Source organism: Hipposideros armiger, unplaced genomic scaffold (genome assembly GCF_001890085.2).
Source record: "Hipposideros armiger isolate ML-2016 unplaced genomic scaffold, ASM189008v1 scaffold_164, whole genome shotgun sequence".
In the NCBI taxonomy this organism is placed as follows: Eukaryota; Metazoa; Chordata; class Mammalia; order Chiroptera; family Hipposideridae; genus Hipposideros; species Hipposideros armiger.
The window spans coordinates 1,327,000-1,344,760 of NW_017731514.1; the positions used below are offsets into that span (position 1 = coordinate 1,327,000).

At 59.7% G+C, this 17,761-nt stretch overlaps 1 protein-coding gene across 2 annotated transcripts in view; it reads right to left on the reverse strand.

Moving 5' to 3' along the window:
* Positions 1-355: 355 nt before the first annotated feature.
* The window catches only part of WNT7B (Wnt family member 7B), a 45,535-nt gene continuing 28,129 nt past the window's right edge, over positions 356-17,761 (reverse strand). For both annotated transcript variants that reach the window (XM_019651669.1, XM_019651670.1), the window contains exons 3-4: positions 8,836-9,107; positions 356-3,047 (exon numbers count right to left, since the gene is read on the reverse strand). In XM_019651669.1, the coding sequence (XP_019507214.1) occupies positions 2,568-3,047; positions 8,836-9,107 (752 nt within the window). In that variant the 3' untranslated portion in view covers positions 356-2,567. The remainder of the gene's footprint in view (positions 3,048-8,835; positions 9,108-17,761) is intronic.

The following is a 17,761-nucleotide window of genomic DNA, read 5'->3' on the forward strand; positions in this document are numbered from 1 at the left end:
GGCCAGCTGGGGTCAGAGGGGGAGACCCTGGGGAAACAGATGGGGCCAGGGTCTCTTGGCTGTGGGATCCCAACCCCAGGCTCCCCATTCTCCTGAGAGCAGCCCCTACCCTGCCCCTAGGTCAGCCCCTCCCTGCAGCCTGAGCCCAGGCTGTCCAGGGAGGCCTCAGGGTCCGTGTCCAGCCCCACCAGTGGCCCTTGCTAGGCAGGGCACATCAGTGCAGTGCCAGCAGAATGCGGAGAGCAAGTCAGAACGACAGGGGGACACGTGAGGGCCGAGGGGGCGTGGGACTCATTTTCAGTTGACAGCGCCTGTGTCTCTACCCCCAGGGGCGTCGCGTGGGCTCCACACACACTCATGTCTCTGATTCCAGCTTTATTGGAGCTGTCTCTCCCCTTCAGGGAGGCCGGACACAGCCTGTCAGAAACCCACCGGCTCTCCCGAAGTGCGGGCACTGCAGGGACACTCAGCGCCTCAGCCACCAACTGCCCCTGCTTGGGCCACACTGACCCCCCTCGCCCACGGGAGGAGCCGCTGCTGACAGGCTATGAGGAAGGGCAGGGTCTCGGCGAGGCGCTTGGCAGCCGAGGGACAGTGCGTATGACTCGGTGGCATCAGGGGCCCCGAGAGTCTGTTTCAAGCAGAAGGAGGTGCCTGTCTCAGGGGGACAGCCCGCGGCGATCCCCCACCTCCCCAGTACCCAGTGTAGGTCACAATAATTTAAAAGACACTATAGACATTTTGACACTATATAACAATATAAGTTAACCAGGTTCCTTGGCAGAGGACACCGGACCTGTGGACTCGGGGTTGTCCTGGGACCCAGGGGGTGGGGGCGCACGCGGGAGGGCATTCACGTTGGCCTGGAAGTTCCCAGGACAGCAGCTAATGGAGTATCCTGGCATCACGGGGGGCACACAGGGTGGGCACCAGGGCCCAGACAGTGTCACTCACCGCAAGCTAATGTCCAGCCCATTTGGCTGGACAGTCGCCTGAGGACACATTTCCACGAGTTTCTGTGGGGAAACACCCTAAATTCAGGGTAGGAGGCACAAGGGCAGTGGAGAAGCCAGTTGCACACCATGCTTTCTGGCAAGTCGCTTCCTCTGTGCCTCAGTCTCCCCAGGAGGGGTGAGAGCATTCTCAGAGGACAACTCCAGCCCTGAGACCCAGGTTTCTGATCTCTCCCCACCCCACACATGGCTTAGGGCTGAACTGGACCCCTTCCTGCTCCTGTCTCCCAGGTTTCAGGGTGAGTCGGACGTCAAGGGAGGGTCTGCATGGTGTGGGGACCCTGGGGGCGGTATGTGGCGGACAGGCATCTGCTGGGACAGCAGGTGGGACGCTGGCAGAGTGAAACCCTGGATCCAAGTTTTCTCAGCATTGGGGTCAGAGTGAAAGGACCAGGACTGGGCAAGAAGGCCACCAAGAAACCCTCGAAGGCACCCTCGGGGGGCGGTGCAGGCCCCAGCAAGGCTGGCAGCAGGGTCAGGAGCCCTGGACTGGGGCTCGGGCTGCCCACACCAAGACAGGAGCCCCCACTCACGGCCTTGAGGTCCCTGGCTAGCGCTCCATTCTAGGCCTCAGGGTCCCCATCTGTCAAATGAGGCAAACACCCTGAACTACCCCCTACCCCACCAGCCGCTATCTTGGGGGTCTGGCTGGCTCCAGGGTGGGAAGGGGCTCTGTAAACTGGAGGGTGCCAGGCTGGCAAGGGGCTGGGAGGGCAACAGCTTTAGGGAGTGTACGAAGCACTCCTGGAACCTGACACCGGTGACATTTTCATTTGTTTGATATGATTTTCTGAAAGTAAGAAGGGGAGACTAGAGGTCCCTGTCAGGGCTCTCCTCGGAGGCCCTCTTGGGGCCACGTTAGTTGTCAAGCTCCTGCCCAGCTCACCTGGGAACCACACGCACACGGCCACCTCCCAGGGCAGAGCTAGGAAGGCGCAGTGCACAGGGACACTCCCGCAGGGCGGGAGGAAAAGCAGAGCGCAGAGTGGGGATGCGTTAACACGGAGTACGGAGTTAGGGCTGGCTACGCCTTAGCGCTAAGAATCCTCTTCTGGTACTAAGAAAACATAAATAATTTTTGTCAACATCTGCCCAGACTGCCCCAGGGCCCAGTGGCTGATGTGGCTTGGGAAACAGTCTCGCATGGGCCCGGCCACCATGGTGTTTCCAAGTCTGAGCCACCAGGTTGGGGAGGGGCACACTCAGAGTCTTGTCACTTTGCTTTCCAGGGGTACGTGTGTCCTTGAGGTTCACTTTCCTGGAGAAAAGCAAAGGAATTTTCACTGGGCCTCGTCAAGGACACCAGTGCCATTGGCCTTGCCCTCTCGGCTGGTGTGTGGGCACTGTTCTGTCACAGGGAGTGACGGGAATGGCAGGAAGGAGACCCTGGGGACAAGGAGAGGGTGACGGGCCCAGTGGGAGCCCTTCTGGGTCCAGAGCCCCCACCTTCTCCAGCCACCTCTGCCCCCAGCCGGCTGTGTGGAGCAGGGTTGGCCAGGAGCTCATGTGCAAATGTCGCCGGGTGGGGCTGCCGCGGGGGTGGCCGCCGGCCGCTCACTTGCAGGTGAAGACCTCGGTGCGCTCGCTGCAGGTGTTGCACTTGACGAAGCAGCACCAGTGGAACTTGCAGTTGCACTGCCAGACCTTGGTGTACTGGTGGGTGTTGTAGCCACGGCCGCAGCACATGGTGTCACAGCCGTCGGCCCCGGGGGAGGTGCGGTTGCACAGGCGGCCCTGGGTGCCCACGCTGCCCGTGGCCGCGTCCTCCTCGCAGTAGTTGGGCGACTTCTCGATGTACACCAGGTCCGTCTCCATGGGCTTCTGGTAGCTGCGCAGCTGCTTGATGCGCAGGAAGGTGGGCTGCCGCAAGCGGCTGGCCCGCACCACCTCCACCTGCACGGCCGCGTTGTACTTCTCCTTGAGCAGGTGGCCCACCTCGCGGAACTTGGGCAGCGTGGTCCAGCACGTCTTGGTGGTGCAGGAGCCCGACACGCCGTGGCACTTGCATTCCAACTTCATGCGCTCCTCCAGGACCTGCGGGCGACGACAGAGCAGAAGGGGGCTGAGCATGGGAGTGGCCGGGGCCTGGCTGCAGCCCTGCTCCCAGCTCCAGCCTGACCTCCCCCTTCCCATTGTGTGACCACAGTCTCCCCATCCATTAAAGGGGGCTGCTGGCGTAGGTCCCTACTGCATAGGGCCTCGTGAGGGTCCAGAGAGAACATCCAGAAATTGGTGGCACATGTTTATCAAATGTGTTTCGCTCAGTTCTCACAACAACTCTTCCGGGAGCTGGGGGCCAATGCACTGCGAGGAAACTGACGCTCGGGGCACCGTGGGACTGGCTGCAGGTCACAGGGCAGCAGGTGGTGAAGCTGGTGCTCGCACAAGCCAGGCTGGGGGCAGGTGCCTCACTGTGGTACCAGGCCCCACCACAGTAGGTGCTTAATAGGTATGGACCCCTCATCCGTCTCTCCCACTCCCTGCCCCCGTGCCTGCTGTAGGGCCTGGCATGCAATCGGCACTTAATAAATGGCTGTTCAATGAAAGACGGGCATGCACATGGAGCTGTATGCACCACGTTTGCTGAAGGATGAAGTGGGCGGACGAGGGGGAGGTGAGCGCACGGGTCAGCGAGGCCCGGGCGTGCTGTCTGCTGGGCAGCCGTCCCCAGCCGTGTTGTTCTTTCTCCCCAGCTCCAAGCGAGATGGGTGCAGCCCTGTTTTCCTTGGGCCTCCCTCCCTGGCCCCGGAAGGCCGATTCCCAGAGCCAGCCCTGACCCCAGGTACTCATTTACCCGGATCGAAAGGGCCCTGCCAGCGGGGCCTGATTAAAGATGGGGAATCATTAGCTGCGGCCCACGGCTGCCGAAGGGCCATTTGTCAGCTGTCCTAGCTCCCGCTGGCCTCACTTCCGCAGCCCAGCCCTGAAGGAACTTGGCTACTCTCTGCCCTGGGCCAGGAGCCCAGCCCTGGCCCAGGTGAGGAGACCTACAGCGAATGAATGAATGAAAAAGAGCGAGAGGAACATCCCACAGGGCCACCTGCTGCCCCAGTCTGTCTTCCTGCCCCAGCCTCATGGGGCCCTGGATTTCGGTGAGGAGGTCGGGGGCTCACAATCTAGTGTGGGAAACAGAAGGAAACCAACACAGAGAACAGCAAAGTGCAGGCAGGAGCTGTGAGAGCCTAACCTTGCCCAGGATGAGGGTGTCTGGAGTAGGGGGCTTCCTGGAGGTAGGGCTACATGCGCTGGGTGTCCTTGGAGGAGCAGGAATTCATTAGACAAAAGGGGGGCGTGTTCCAGGAGTGCAGCACAAGCAAGGCCTGGAGAGGTGTTACCATCACCACAAAGGGAAGATTTGGCCTAAATGAGCATCACATGGGTGCAGGGTGGGCCCTGAGGCTGGTGGCCGGGAGCTTGGGGGGTGGGGTTCTCAGCTCCTGCATGGATGGCATCCTGGGGTGGAGAACGAGAGGAAGGGGGAGGGGAGGGGAGCAGGCAGGGGTGGAGAGGGAGAGGCTGGTGCTCTACCAGGGGAGGGCCAAGGAGGGGAGAGCCCAGGTGTCCGGAAGATGGAAAGGGGGCCGGTTTGGGGAATATTCAGAAGTGGAATTGCAGAGGCATGGGGTGTCTGGGTTGAGGGCTCAGAAGTCTGGTCTGCTGGTCTGGGCAAAGGGGAGACCCCACACCCCCCAGGGGAAAGCGTATCTGTCCATCACAATTGGACATCTTCCCCTCCCTCACCCCCACCCCATGTTCATCTTTGCTTGGACCCTCCCCTCCCCTCCCCTGCCAACCTTCCCTCCACTAACCTGCCTTGCAAGACCTGGAAACTTCCTCTGCCCTGGCCACACTGCCCACCGCATATGCCCCTCAGGCCAGGAGGTGACCAGACGAACGCACCTCTCAGGACCTCTAGCCGGGGAGCAGTTCACCCCACCCCAGGCTGTTGGCCCAGAAGGTTCCTCCTTAGATAGGCTGTGATGGCCAGACACCTCGCAGGGGTGTCCGGGATAGAGGCTGTGCAGGCCAGGTGGCCCAGGCATAATTGCCACCAGGGTGTCCACTGCGGCCTGCTGAACAGCAGCTGCCTCCCACCTCTCTGTGCCACCTGCCCCAAACCCCTTCCCTCTGCCCTCATCTCCCATCCCTAAGGCCAGACAGCCCGCCTGGGGACCCTGTGCAGCCAGGCCAGTGACAGTCGGCAGATGGAGCCGATTGGGCAGCTGTTTGCAGAGCGAGGGGCCGCATCCTCGCTTGGCTGGGTCCCCTGTGCCTCAGCCTCTCCTGGGAAGTGATCACAGGATTCAAGAATGTGCCGTTTCCGTCTCCAGTGCCCTCGAGATAAGAGCGACAGCGAAGGTGGCGCCAGCCCCACTGCCCCAGGAAACCACCTGGGAGGGTGCAGAGTGACGGGCCCTGCCCAGAGGATCTGGGGGCTGAGCAGGGTCCCTCCCTCAGCCTCGCTCCCCCTACTGCCCTAGGTAGTGTGGGGGTGTATGGGGGGCCCCAGGAAAGGGCCGACTTGGGGTTATTTCTAGAATAGGAGTGCCCCACACTCCAGGAACAGTGTGTAGTATGGCCAGGTTAGGAGAGTCACAGGTGTGTGCGCGGAAGTCCCGAGGGAGCCTGGAGTCTAGCGGAAGCGGATGGTGGTGGGCAGGTCTCCATGCTCAGCCTCTCTGACGCTGGCCCACCAGGGGTCCGGAGCCACATGCCAGCCTGGGTGGGCGGCATGGTGTCCCCCTCAAGCACGTGTCCACTCGGAACCTCAGAATATGACCTTATTAGGAAATAAGGACTTTGAGGATGTAACTAAGGTAAGACTTGAGATGACGTCATCCCAGACCAGGATGGGTCCTAAATCCGAGGACACATGTTCTTATAGGAGACAGAAGAGGAGGAAGCACACAGAGCAGAGGCCACATGAAGACGGAGGCAGAGACTAGATGATGGGGCCACAAGCATAGGGACGCCTGGAGCCCCCAGGGGCTGGGAGAGGCAGGAAGGACCCTCCCCTGGCGCCGTCTGAGGGAGCACGGCCCAGCCCTCTCCTGGATTTAGAACTTGTGGCTTCCAGACTGAAAGAATGAATTTCTGTTGCTTTAAGCCACCCAGTTTGTGGGACTTCGTGTGGCATCAGTCAGGTTGCTGTTCACCTGACCTGTTGAACTTCGTGGCTCTGAGGAAGTGGGCGGGGCAGGAGAGGGCCTGCTCGCTCTGTAATGGGGGCCAGGGTGCCCCGGCACTGGGGTGACCCATGAAGGTCTGGACTCAGTTCTTATGGAAACCTCGAAAGCCACACCCCATCCCACGCACTGAGAAGCACCATGCTGCTGGGAGGAGAGGGACCCCGCCCGCAGGGTCACTGTACTGCCAGGACCCTGGGTCTTGTCCAAGAGCTCAGACCCATTGTGTGCTATCAGCTCCATGTGGAGCGGCAGTGGGGGGCAGGGGACAAGGTGCATCACACCCACTGTGCAGATGAGACTGAGGTTCGGAAAAGGGACAGGGACAGCCAGGTCCCCACAGGCCGTCAGGGACAGCACTGGCTGCTGCCCTGTCCCCAGTGGGCCCTCGTGCCGCTGGTCCGCTCTCCCCTGACAACCTGCTTTGCCTCAGCTCACAGATTCTTTGTTCGGGGCTTCATCCCAGTCTGACCCCCTCCCTGCAAGTGCTGGCCCTCCTCTGTCCTGGTCCCTCAGGCCAGGCCCGGACCCCATCTCCAGCCTCCCGGTTCTCCTTCCACCATCTCCCTCGGGGCCCAGTCCTGCCTTTCTCCATTTCCCTAGGCCTTTTCACCACTAGTCAGTCTCCAAGCACCCCCGAGTCCGATGCCAGGTCAGCCGTTGGGTTCACACAGGACCTCAAAGCTGCAACAGACACAACCCTGGGCCTCAAGCTGCCCAGCCCCACTCTCCCTCAGGGGCATGCAATGGCACCTGTGCCCAAGAGGCCAAAATCCAGTCTGGCTGTCACAGTCCTTCACCACAAGGCCCATCCACGTGCCAGCCTCCTCGCCCACCCTGAACACCTTGAGCTGGGCTGGTGAGCTGAGCCCCCGCCGTGCATTTGTCTTCTGCTGGTCCCTTCGCCCTTCCCCACATCTCTGTTGCTCACTCAGACACAGCCTTATGGAGAAGTGACAAGAGCTCAGGCCTCGGGGCCACCAGTGGCTCTGCAGCCCACTTTGGGCCCCACTGTCCTCCTGTGTAAAGTGGGGACAGTGAGAACCTTCCCCCAAGGGGTGTGGGAAAGCCCCTGCTTGGGACCCAAGCCACTGCAGAGGCTCCATGGGCAGCAGTTCCATTGAGGGCTCAGCTACGCCTCCTCCCGCAGGGAGCCCTCCCAGTGCCTCCAGGTATTCATTTCGCCTTCCTCGGCCCTCCCAGGCACAGATCTCCATCTGCCTGTGCCCACAGAATGGTGTCTCCATACCGTCTGTGAGCTCCTTGGAGGCAAAGACTGTGCCACTCATTCCTTCATTCGCTTGTTCGTTTGACAATAATAACCACCTGCTGCATGGCAACCCCATATCTACAAGATGCAGTCAAACCCTTGGCCTGACGCTCGTGGCCTGTTTGGGGCTGTGGCCCCTGCTTACTTCTGCTTCTGGAGCCCTGTCATGCCCACGGCTTCTGCTCCCGCCAGCCTGAACTATCTGTAGCCCTGCCCCCCACCCAAGGGCCAGCTCCTTCTGCCACTGTTTGTCTCGGGTCTGACATGTCCTTCAAGGCTACACTTGGACATCACCTCCTCCAGGAAGCCTCTGCTCCCCTTCCCGTCGGTCCCCAGGGCCCTGCTCCCCTCATGTGGACTTAGTTGGGGCTGGGGGAGCTCCCATGGCCAGGGTCTTGTCTTAGTCCTTCCTGTGCCCGATGCCCAACCCAGCACCCGGCACAGAGAAGAGGCAGAGAGCATTTGCTGAGTGAATGAACAGGTAACCATTCGCCTCAGCGATGGTCCCTGGGACAGAAGGCAATTTCAGCTCCTCTTTGCCTGGAAAGGCAAGTCTGTCCCGGGCCTGCAGAGCCCCTCAGGCCCTGGTGTCCCGGGCGCAGCCCCCGGGGCTGGGGAATCAGACCCAGAGAAGCGTTCTGCTCCGCTGCCCGCCCTATCTCGGGCCATCTTGCCGCCATGGCGGCCGCTCCTCCCAGCCCAGTATCTGGGGCCCTCATCTCCCTGAGGCAGGGCCGGCCGCCCCGACTTCCTCTCCAGTGCGTCCCTGCCTGAATGTCCTCCATTATCGGCCCCACACTGCATCCCACCCCACACATGAAACAGCTGCTCCTCAAGACCCCCCCTCAGTTTCCACCCTTCCCGAGGCTGCTTCTCCCTCCTGGGAACATCCTCCCATGAGTCTCTCGTGGGAAGCTGAGCCAAAGGCCGCTGCTCCAGGAAGCCTTCCCGGGTATGTTGGCATGACCCCCTGGGACCAGGACAGCCACTGGACTGTGGCCCTGAGGTGCCCCCTCCACCCCTGCATGAATACGGGGCCCCTATCTCACCCCTGCCTCCCACCAACTGAGGGGCACCAGCACATCACCATTCCTAGCCTCAGTTTTCATACCTGTGGAATGGGAACACTAAGGCCCGCCTGCTGGGAGGGTCACCGGTGACAGCCATGGTCAGCACCACTCACCACGTGCCTTCCAGGTTTGGGTTCCCAACTCCCTCGCCAGGAGAGGCTCGCAAAGTTCAGGGAGGTGGAGACCCCGGGGGCCCAGCGGTCACACTTGACACCTGCCCCACTACGCCCCGCCCCTACCAGGCCCCGCCCCGCGCCCTCCCAGCCACGCCACGCCACGCCCCTTGCAGGCCCTACCTTCCTGCCTGCCTCATTGTTGTGCAGGTTCATGAGGCGCCGCGCGTTCTTCTTGATCTCGCGGGCGTCCACGAAACGCCGGGAGAAGTCGATGCCGTAGCGCACGTCGGCGGAGCAGCCGCCCCACTTCCAGCCCTCGGCCTGGTTGTAGTAGCCCTGCTTCTCGCGGTCGCAGCCGCAGTTGCTCAGGTTGCCCTGGCTGCAGGCTGCGGTGACAGCGTGGGCCACACCGGCCGCAGTGATGGCATACGTGAAAGCGGCCTCACGGCTCCCTGCGGGGAGGGAATGGTGAAGACGGTGAGGTTCCGCAGGGCTCAGGGGACCCAGAGCCTGGTCGGGGTTCTGCTGCTGGCCGGCTGTGTGACCCTGGGCTCTGCACTTGCCTTCTCTGAGTTTCTGACTCAGCAAAGTGGGTTTGAAGGAACCCACCTTGCAGGGCTGTGTTAAGGACAGTGCCTGGTATACAGTGAGCACTCAATGCATGCTTCCGCCCTGCCACCAACATGTGAGGCACTTCTCTCCCAGGCCAGAGCCTGGGCTGGAGGGGGTGAGCTTCGAAACCCTGGAGGGCAGCAGTGGGTGGCACCTGTGACCGTTGTGTGGGGTCCACGCCTCTGCCCCTCCCTTCTGCCAGCTGCCTAGCTGCTCCTCATGAACCAGGCGGTTCTGCTGACCCTAGTGGGGGCACCCCACCCCATCACCAGGCCCTGGCCTCCTGATCTCCCTTCTCCAACACCCCAGCCTACCTCAGGGGCCCCTGAACTGCCCAGACCAGGGTTCCAGTCCTCCCTTTCTCCCTCACTGCCTCCCACCCCAGCCACCATCTCAGTGGGGACAGTGAGACCTTCCTCCCAGGGGTGTGGGAAAGCCCCCGGTCAGGACCCAAGCCACTGCAGGGGCTCCAGGGACAGCGGTTCCATTGAGGGCTCAGCTACGCCTCCTCCCGCAGGGAGCCCTCCCAGTGCCTCCAGGTATTAATCTCGCCTTCCTCGGCCCTCCCAGGCACAGATCTCCATCTGCCTGTGCCCACAGAATGGTGTCTCCATACCGTCTGTGAGCTCCTTGGAGGCAAAGACTGTGCCACTCATTCCTTCATTCGCTTGTTCATTTGACAATAATAACCACCTGCTGCATGGCAACCCCATATCTACAAGATGCAGTCAAACCCTTTGGTCCCTTCTCTCCCTGCTGGGGTCAGTGCACGGCCACCTGGGGACCGGCCGACTGCACAGGCTCTGTCCCCGGCACCGCTCTGTAAGAAGCCATCTCTCAGCACAGTGAATGGCTCTTTGAGGAGCACGGAGGAGGCCCAGTCCCTGTGCCACTGAGGCCGGCTGGCCAGGGACTCCCAGACAGACAAAGGGACAAGGACAGGGAGAATATGGGAATTGACCTCCTTGGCTCTAAATTAGGTCAAGATGATCTGAAGGGAAGTCCATCGGGTGTGAAGTGGGTTGTTGAACTCCTTGTTTGTATTGCCCAAGCCCAGCAGGGCCTTCTGACAAGCTCACACATGGACCGCAGCAATAAACTAGGTGGGGGAATCCCAGGAAAGGAGGTGACCACAGAGGGGCACAGGGAGTCATGGAACCTCAAAGGATGCCCTGACCTGCTTCTGTGGTTGGTAGAGTCTAGGAAGGCTTCTGGAGGAGGTGATGTCTTAAAGTCTAGGTTAGATGTATGCGTTAGCTCCCTGTGAGTGGTGTGTGTGTGTGTGTGTGTGTGTGTGTGTGTGTGTGTGTGTGTGTGTGTGTGTCTATGTTGTATGCGCTCCTGGCCACAGCTAGAGGAAAGGAGCAGAGGTGTGAAACAACTTGGTGCTGCTGGCACTGGAAATATGAAGTCAAGAATAAAAAAAAGCGGTAGTCAAGGTCTGAGGGAGCCAGACTGTGGTAGGCCAGAGGTGTCCCGTGGAGCAGATGGCACTTCCTGTGCAGATGCTGGGGCCAGATGCTGTGGGGTTAGAATTTGAGAGCTTCCTGGCTACACGGGGGATGGGGATTCTGGAGCTATTTAGAAAGCAGATCAGCAGAGCTGTGGTTGTCCTCACTGTCGCTCACCAGCTCTCATGGCTCGCCAGCACTCATCTAACCCTTTACGTTCATTCTCATCGAACGGTCACAACAGTCATATGAAGTTTCAGTATTGTTCCCATCTCACAGATGAGGACACTGAGGCACAGAGAGGTTATGAAACAAGGTGTTAGTGGCTGAAGTAGGATTTGAACCCAGGCAGTGGAATCAAAGCCCAGAGAGGCAGAGGAAGGGACTTGGAGCCTGGGGCTCAGGTCACTGGAGGCCATCCTGCCCCCAGCTTGGCCCCTTTGCTGCTAAGTGACCTGGGCAGGAGGAGACAGAAGAGGCACATACACGCAGCCCCCGTGGGGGGGAGAGAATGCCGCATTTGAGCCAGCCGGGGAACGCTGGATGGGAGCTGGGGGAGACCCAGCTGGTCTCAGACGGGGGGCATGCCACAAGCTAGGCATCCAGCGGAGGAGGGTGGGCGGAGACATCGCAGACGATTGTGCAATGGTGCCAAGAGGCCAGGCAGCAGAGTGAAGCGTCCCCACAACCAAGCCCCGCCTGAGAAAGGGTGCTGTGGGCGTTCCCACAGAGGCCTGGGACCTGCCTGTGACCCTCCTCTTCCCCAAATGCCTGTCTTCCCAGCGGGAGTCAGCTGGGGGACTCCCATATCTTGCTGTTTTGATGCCCCCAAGCAGGCAGCAGGCTCTGCAGCTGGGCCTGTGCGTTTGGAGGGCATTTCGTGGAAACCTCCCTCCAGCCTTTGTGTGAGTTCCTGCTCCCACCTGGCTATGCCCATACCCGGCTCAGACTCTCAGTTACTCATCAGTTACTCACCCAGCTGCCACTCCCGCTAATTCCTTTTTTATTTGGTTTTAATGAGCCAAACCCTCTCGTCTCGCCATGGAGACAAGGTGGGGGCTACTGCGAGAGAGTCGTAGTTTGGGGAGAATCCAGGAAGCTGACGTTAGGTCCTCTGGATTGAGGGGTTCCCATGCACCCACACTCCGCATACACATCTTGTTTAATTCTCACAACAGCCCCGTGCTTTGGGGGAACCACACCTCAGTGTACAGATGTGGGTGCTGGCTCAGAGGGCTTCATAATCTGCCCAGGTCACAGTATGCCTGGGCGTGGAGCAGGGCAGAGGGTCCCCTCCCCAAATCATTCCTGGACATTCGGCCAGTCCTCAGAGAGCTGCCTGAGTGTCCTCCTCTGGGGCGAGCATGAGCGAGGGCTGAGAAACCCATGGGCCTTGCCCAGCAGCCATCACTGGCTCCCAGGTCTCTGAGAGGACCTCAAGGCCGACCCCACCCGTCAGCATCCACCACTCCCTGCAGCCTAGCTGGGCAGGATGAACACGTGGCTCACCTGTACGCAGGTGCAGCTGCCCCCACAGCACACCACGCCTTGAATAGAGGAACAGCCTGGGTCCCCGCCTGCCCTGGTGGACGCTGGCCCTCCCTCTGCCTGGAGCCCCCACCCACATTCCCACATGTCCACAGCTCACCCATGCTCTTGACACAGCTGGGACAATCCCCGGCTCCCAGGAGCCCCGGTCAGGGTGAGGCACCCTCCTCTGGGCTCTTACCAGGTACCCGTGGGCCGCAGGGGTAGGGGGCAGGATCCACATCTTGTTCCTTTGTGTACCCCCACCCAGCATTGTTTCCTGAGTCCAAGTAGACCTGGGACTGGGGGCTTTTATCCCCATGGCAACCCATGAGACAGACCCTCTTGAGGAGACCCATCTCACAGATGGGAGCACCGAGACTCGAAGGCGGCAAGTGATTTGCGCCAGGTGGTAGTTGCAGCGGCCACCTGAGCTCAGCAGCTGTTTCCGATGTGTCTGGTGATGGAGGTGGGGAGTTGGGTAAATGCAGCATGGGTGGTTGGTTTGGGGCCAACAGCTATCCTGGGCACACGTTGGTCTCAGGAGGCCTAGGGGTCCCTGGTGCAATCAGAGCCCACATAGCACAGACCTAGAGTCAGCAGCAGCATTGGCAGTACCCCTGGAAAATGCCAAAGACAGGCACGCAGGTCGCACATTGGTCACCCCCCACCCTTCAGCCCTCATGAGCCCTGAGTGGGTCCCTGAGCGCACCTGCCCTGAACAGGGCCCAGTGTTTCAGGGACAGTTTGTCTCTGGTACCTGGCAAGTCAAGGTGAGGACCGTTAGCTCCGAAGGGCCCCTGGCCGGAGGGTTCAGGAAAGAAGGGGGGACGTTGCCAAAGACTCAGGCTGGGACGAGCAGGAGAGCATGAGACCTGGAGTCTCGCATCTGCTGTGTGGCTCCAGACAAGTCACAAACCCTCTCTGAATCTGTGTCCCTATTTGCCAAGCGGGGCTCCAGATACTGTCCGCACCGCACGACCCCAGGAGCAGCTCTGAGAGCAAACAGGACACATGGGCATCGGCCTCACCCTCCCCAAGTGGCCAGCGGGCCAGGGACGACCGGCCATCTCTCTGTGCTTGTCCAGAACCTCCTCACTTGGGACCAACCGAATCAGGCCTCCCCAACCACCCTCCACGCATATTCTGGGTAAATCCAGAACATCGAACAGCAGAGCCCTCAGAAACCACGGCCGCGTGGTAAGCCGAGGCTCTGGGCCACTCAGGGATGATCCGGCTCTGCTCTCTCTTTCCTGTGAGTTATTCAAACTGAAGCCCTTGTTGACCCTGCTGGGCTCAAGGCTCAGAGGGAGCAGACACAGTGCCCGCTCTGCTGCATGCCCTTGGCAATGCCAGCCAGACCCAACACCCAGGGCAGGGGGCCTAGTTTACCCATCATCCCCTCACCCTGGACCCAGGCAGGTCTCTGTGAGCAGGTCCTGGAGGGGCCTGATATGCCTTCTGAGAAGAATGAAGCCTCCCTTGTCCTCCCAGGGCAGAGCTGGGCTGTGCCCACCCCTCATGCCAGGGGCTCCCCTCACTGACCACTCAACGCTACTTGTCCCTTCCTAGCATCCATGGGGGGGTGGGGCTGGCACACTAGTTTTAGAAAGCCATAGAAGGCCATACATAACTGAGCTCAAAATGACCGGATTACCAGCAGGCCTGGGAGGAAGGTGGCGAAGGCACTTGGTTCCTTCTTAACAGTGGAGCTGGGAACCTCAGTGCTGGGGAGGGCTTTGGGGACCACCCAGTACTATCCCACAGGGACCCTGAGGCCCAGAGAGGGGCACACGCTGACCGAGGTCACACAGCAGCTCAGAAAGTCAGGGAGCCCCTGACATTCTGATATGACTGAGATCTAGGGCCACCCATGGTCCAGAGAGGGGCTCAGAGTCTTGACACCTCAAGTTCAAGTCCAGACCCTAAAATTGGCCAATTGGGCGACCTCAGACCAATCAAGGGGCCTTTCATGTCTCAGTCTCTCCACTTGCAGCATGAGGATATGGTGCTGATATGGCCAGGTCACCATGCCAGATAAGCCCACATGTGGTCCTGGGGGGCAGGCCTGGCCCCTGCATAGAGGGTACTGAAATGACCTTCATGCCCACAAGTGTGACACACACACCACAAGGGCTCTCCATGGGTGTAGACATGTTTGTGTGTGGACCTCTCCGTGTGTGTGGACCTCTCTGTGTGTGTCCCCATGCATGTGACCCTGGGCAGATACCTGGGCTCACGCACGAATGTGGTTCCTGTGAGTGTGACAGAGCGTGCACACCTGTGTCTGTGCCCGTGCCAACACAGTTCCATTCACCCTGCCTCTCTGCCAGTCTGTGCTTGCCCCTCTTTTTAAAACCAAACAAACAAACAGCATTTTCTACAATAATACAAAAAGCAAATAACCCAATTAAAATTGGGCAAAGGATCCGAATGGACATTTCTCCAAAGAAGATATGAAAATGGCCAACAGGCACATGGAGAGATGCTCGGCATCACTAGCCGTCAGGGAGACGCGAATCGGAACCGCCATGAGATAGCACTTCCTCCCACTAGGATGGCTAGTGGAAAAAGACAATAACAAGTGTTGGCAGGGACGTGGAAAATTCAGAGCCTTCCTACACCACTGGGGGTGGTCAAACGGTGCAGCCGCTACGGAACAGTTCGGTGGGCCCTCAAAACGGTAACTATGGTTACTGCATGACCCAGCAATCCCCCTCCTAGGTATACACCCAAGAGAAATGAACACACGTGTCCACACAACTTGTACATGAATAGTCATAGCAGTGATATTCACAGTAGCCAAAAGGTAGAAACACCCCAAATGTCCATCGACGGAAGAATGGGCAAAGAAAATGAGGTGTGTACGTACACTGGAATACTAAGTCATAGAAAGGGAAGAAGTACCGACAAGACGCTACAGCATGGATGGATCTTGAAAACAATGTGCTCAGAGAAAGATATCAGACACAAAAGGCCACACACTGTGTGATTCCATTTATGTGAAATGTCCTGAATAGGTAAATCCATGGAGACAGCAGGTGAGTGTCACCAAGGGCTAGAGGGACTGGAGGATGATAGCTAAGAGGTGTGGGATTCCTTCTGGGGAGGATGAAAATGCTCTAAAATTGGCTGTGGTGATGGCCGCACAACTCGGTGAAAACATTAAAAACCATTGAAGCACACGCTTTAAATGGATGAATTGTACCATATGAGAATTACATCTCTATAAAGCTGTTATAAAAACATACAGCAGTTGATGGTTTTTAGGGGATTGCATACAACTTGTCCTACTCGATTTAAACCCTCACAGGGGCCCCACCTCAGTTAGGATACTCGGCTCAGAGGAGGCAAGTGATGGGCCTGAGGTCACACAGCAGGACAGCCACAGAGCTGGGATCTAGCCCGGGACATCAGTCCCTTCTCAGACCTCTCCCAACCCGCCGGGACAGGGACACCAAATGGTCCCTCCTCCAACTTCACTGACCAGGCCTAGGCCCCGGGCTTGCCTGTGTCAGCCCCTGGCATCCTCTCACCCCTTCCTGTCCTCACTCTGTTACCACCCAAGTGGTTCCCTAGCACCAAACACAGCCCACCCTTCCGACCAAACCCCAGAGTCCCAGGGGTGAGGCCCTCAGCCCCACCCATCCTCAAGTCCAAGGCCAAGCACATAGCAGGACAAGACCGACACACTGCAGCCCAGGCGTTGGGAGGAGGTTCACAGAAAGTGCAGGCAGAGGGCCACGGTCAGAATCGTGGAGGGGTCAGCAGCACAGGATGGCTGGAGGGACTGGGGCAGAGAGCGACCAGTGAGGGCCCCTCTCAGGAAGGGGTGGTAAAGGCGGGTCCTGAATGACGAGAGAAGTGAGCCATGCACAGGCACAGGGAAGGGTGTTCAGGCAGAGGGAACAGCAATACAGAGGCCCTGAGGAGGGAATGCGCTCGGTGTGTGTGGTCTGACCCAGCAGGGAGCAGTGGGAGATGGAGTGGGCCATACCATGGGGATTTCGGGAGCCCATGGGGAAGATTTTAGACTTTCTGCTAAGATGAGGAGCCCCTGCTCCTCATTTTCAATGCTGTGGCTGGCATTGAAAAGGACCCTCTGGCTGACTGTAGGGGGCATGGTGGAAGCAGGGAGACCCCCTGGGAGGCTGTTGCAAGCGTCAAGGTAAGAAATGCTGGTGGCCTGCCAGGTGGAGGTGAGGCGTGACCAGGCTTGGGACACAGCTGAGGGTGAAGCCAGCGAGACTAGCAAGTGCATTGGGTGAGGGGGTTTAGGGAAAATAAGCCCACGTGGGCTCCTGGTGTGGGGCCTGGGCGGCTGGTGGGGCTGCCGCTGAGAGAGGGGTGGAAAGGATCAGCTTTGGGGGACATTAAGGAGCTGCCTTGACCAGGCAGTTTGCAGAACCTGGGGGACAGGACAAGGGAGGCAGGGCAGCTGGGCATTCAAGCCCTGCCCCGGAGACCCTGCCGCATCGCCATCACCAGGAGCCAACCCCAGATGGAACTGGGGCTCCGTGGTGACCCTGGCATCATTCAGTCCCCAGATAACATGGGGATGAGGCCCAGTGTAGTTAGTGGGTTCAAACCTCTTAGGCAAAAAGCTTTCATCAGGTGACTCTTCCTGAACAACAGGTCACAATGGGGCTTCTGGGACTGCTGGCGCTGACACGGGTAGAGACACAAGATGGGGGGACCTTGAGTCCTCCAGGCCTGAGAACCAGCCTGGGGGACACTGCTGGCTAGTGAGCTCCCTGCTCACCTCAGCACCACCCCCACCCCATCTGGCTCTGGGCTCCCACAAGCCTAGAAGTGGGTGAGAGTTCTGCTCCCAAACATACAGCTTAAAGCTGGAGAGAGTGAGGCCAGGGGACACCCCCTAGGCCACATGGACAGCTCTTGGTGTCACCCGACTGAGCAGGCATAGCACCCATATCCAGGTTTTGGGGGGACATAAGGAGCCCAGGGACCCAGGGAGGGGCCAGCGAGCCCCTTCTGACTGCCCATGCTCCAGCCTGACGCGTTGGCCTCAGCCTCAGCCACAGGGCTGGGGGGGGTGCAACTCCTTGCCTGAGCTGCCTCCCAGCACACACGGGGCTCAGGCTGGGGGACAGCGTCCGGAGTGAGGCAGGGAGGTGTTGGCAGGAGCAGTGGGGGTCAAGCAAGCCCAAGGATGCCTCCAGGCCCAGCTAGGCCCCAAATCCCAATTCATGCCCTTGAGGAATCGGAAGCCCAGAGCCCTGGACCACCTGGTTCCAGGCGCTCTCTGCCCAGTGACGGCTGGGCATGTTCCTCCTGCCCCGTTTCCGCACCTGCCAATGGGGGGCCATAACAGCACCCACCTCGCACGTTAGTGCCCACGCCGGACACAGAAAGTGCAGGATGCACGTGGCTGCTTTTATCACCCATCTCGGAGCAGGCTTAGACCCTGGGCCTGGGGCGGGACAGTGGGTGGGCGAAGGCCCACGCTGGTGCTGTATGTGTGTGTGCATGCGCGTGAGTGTGTGTGTGTTAGC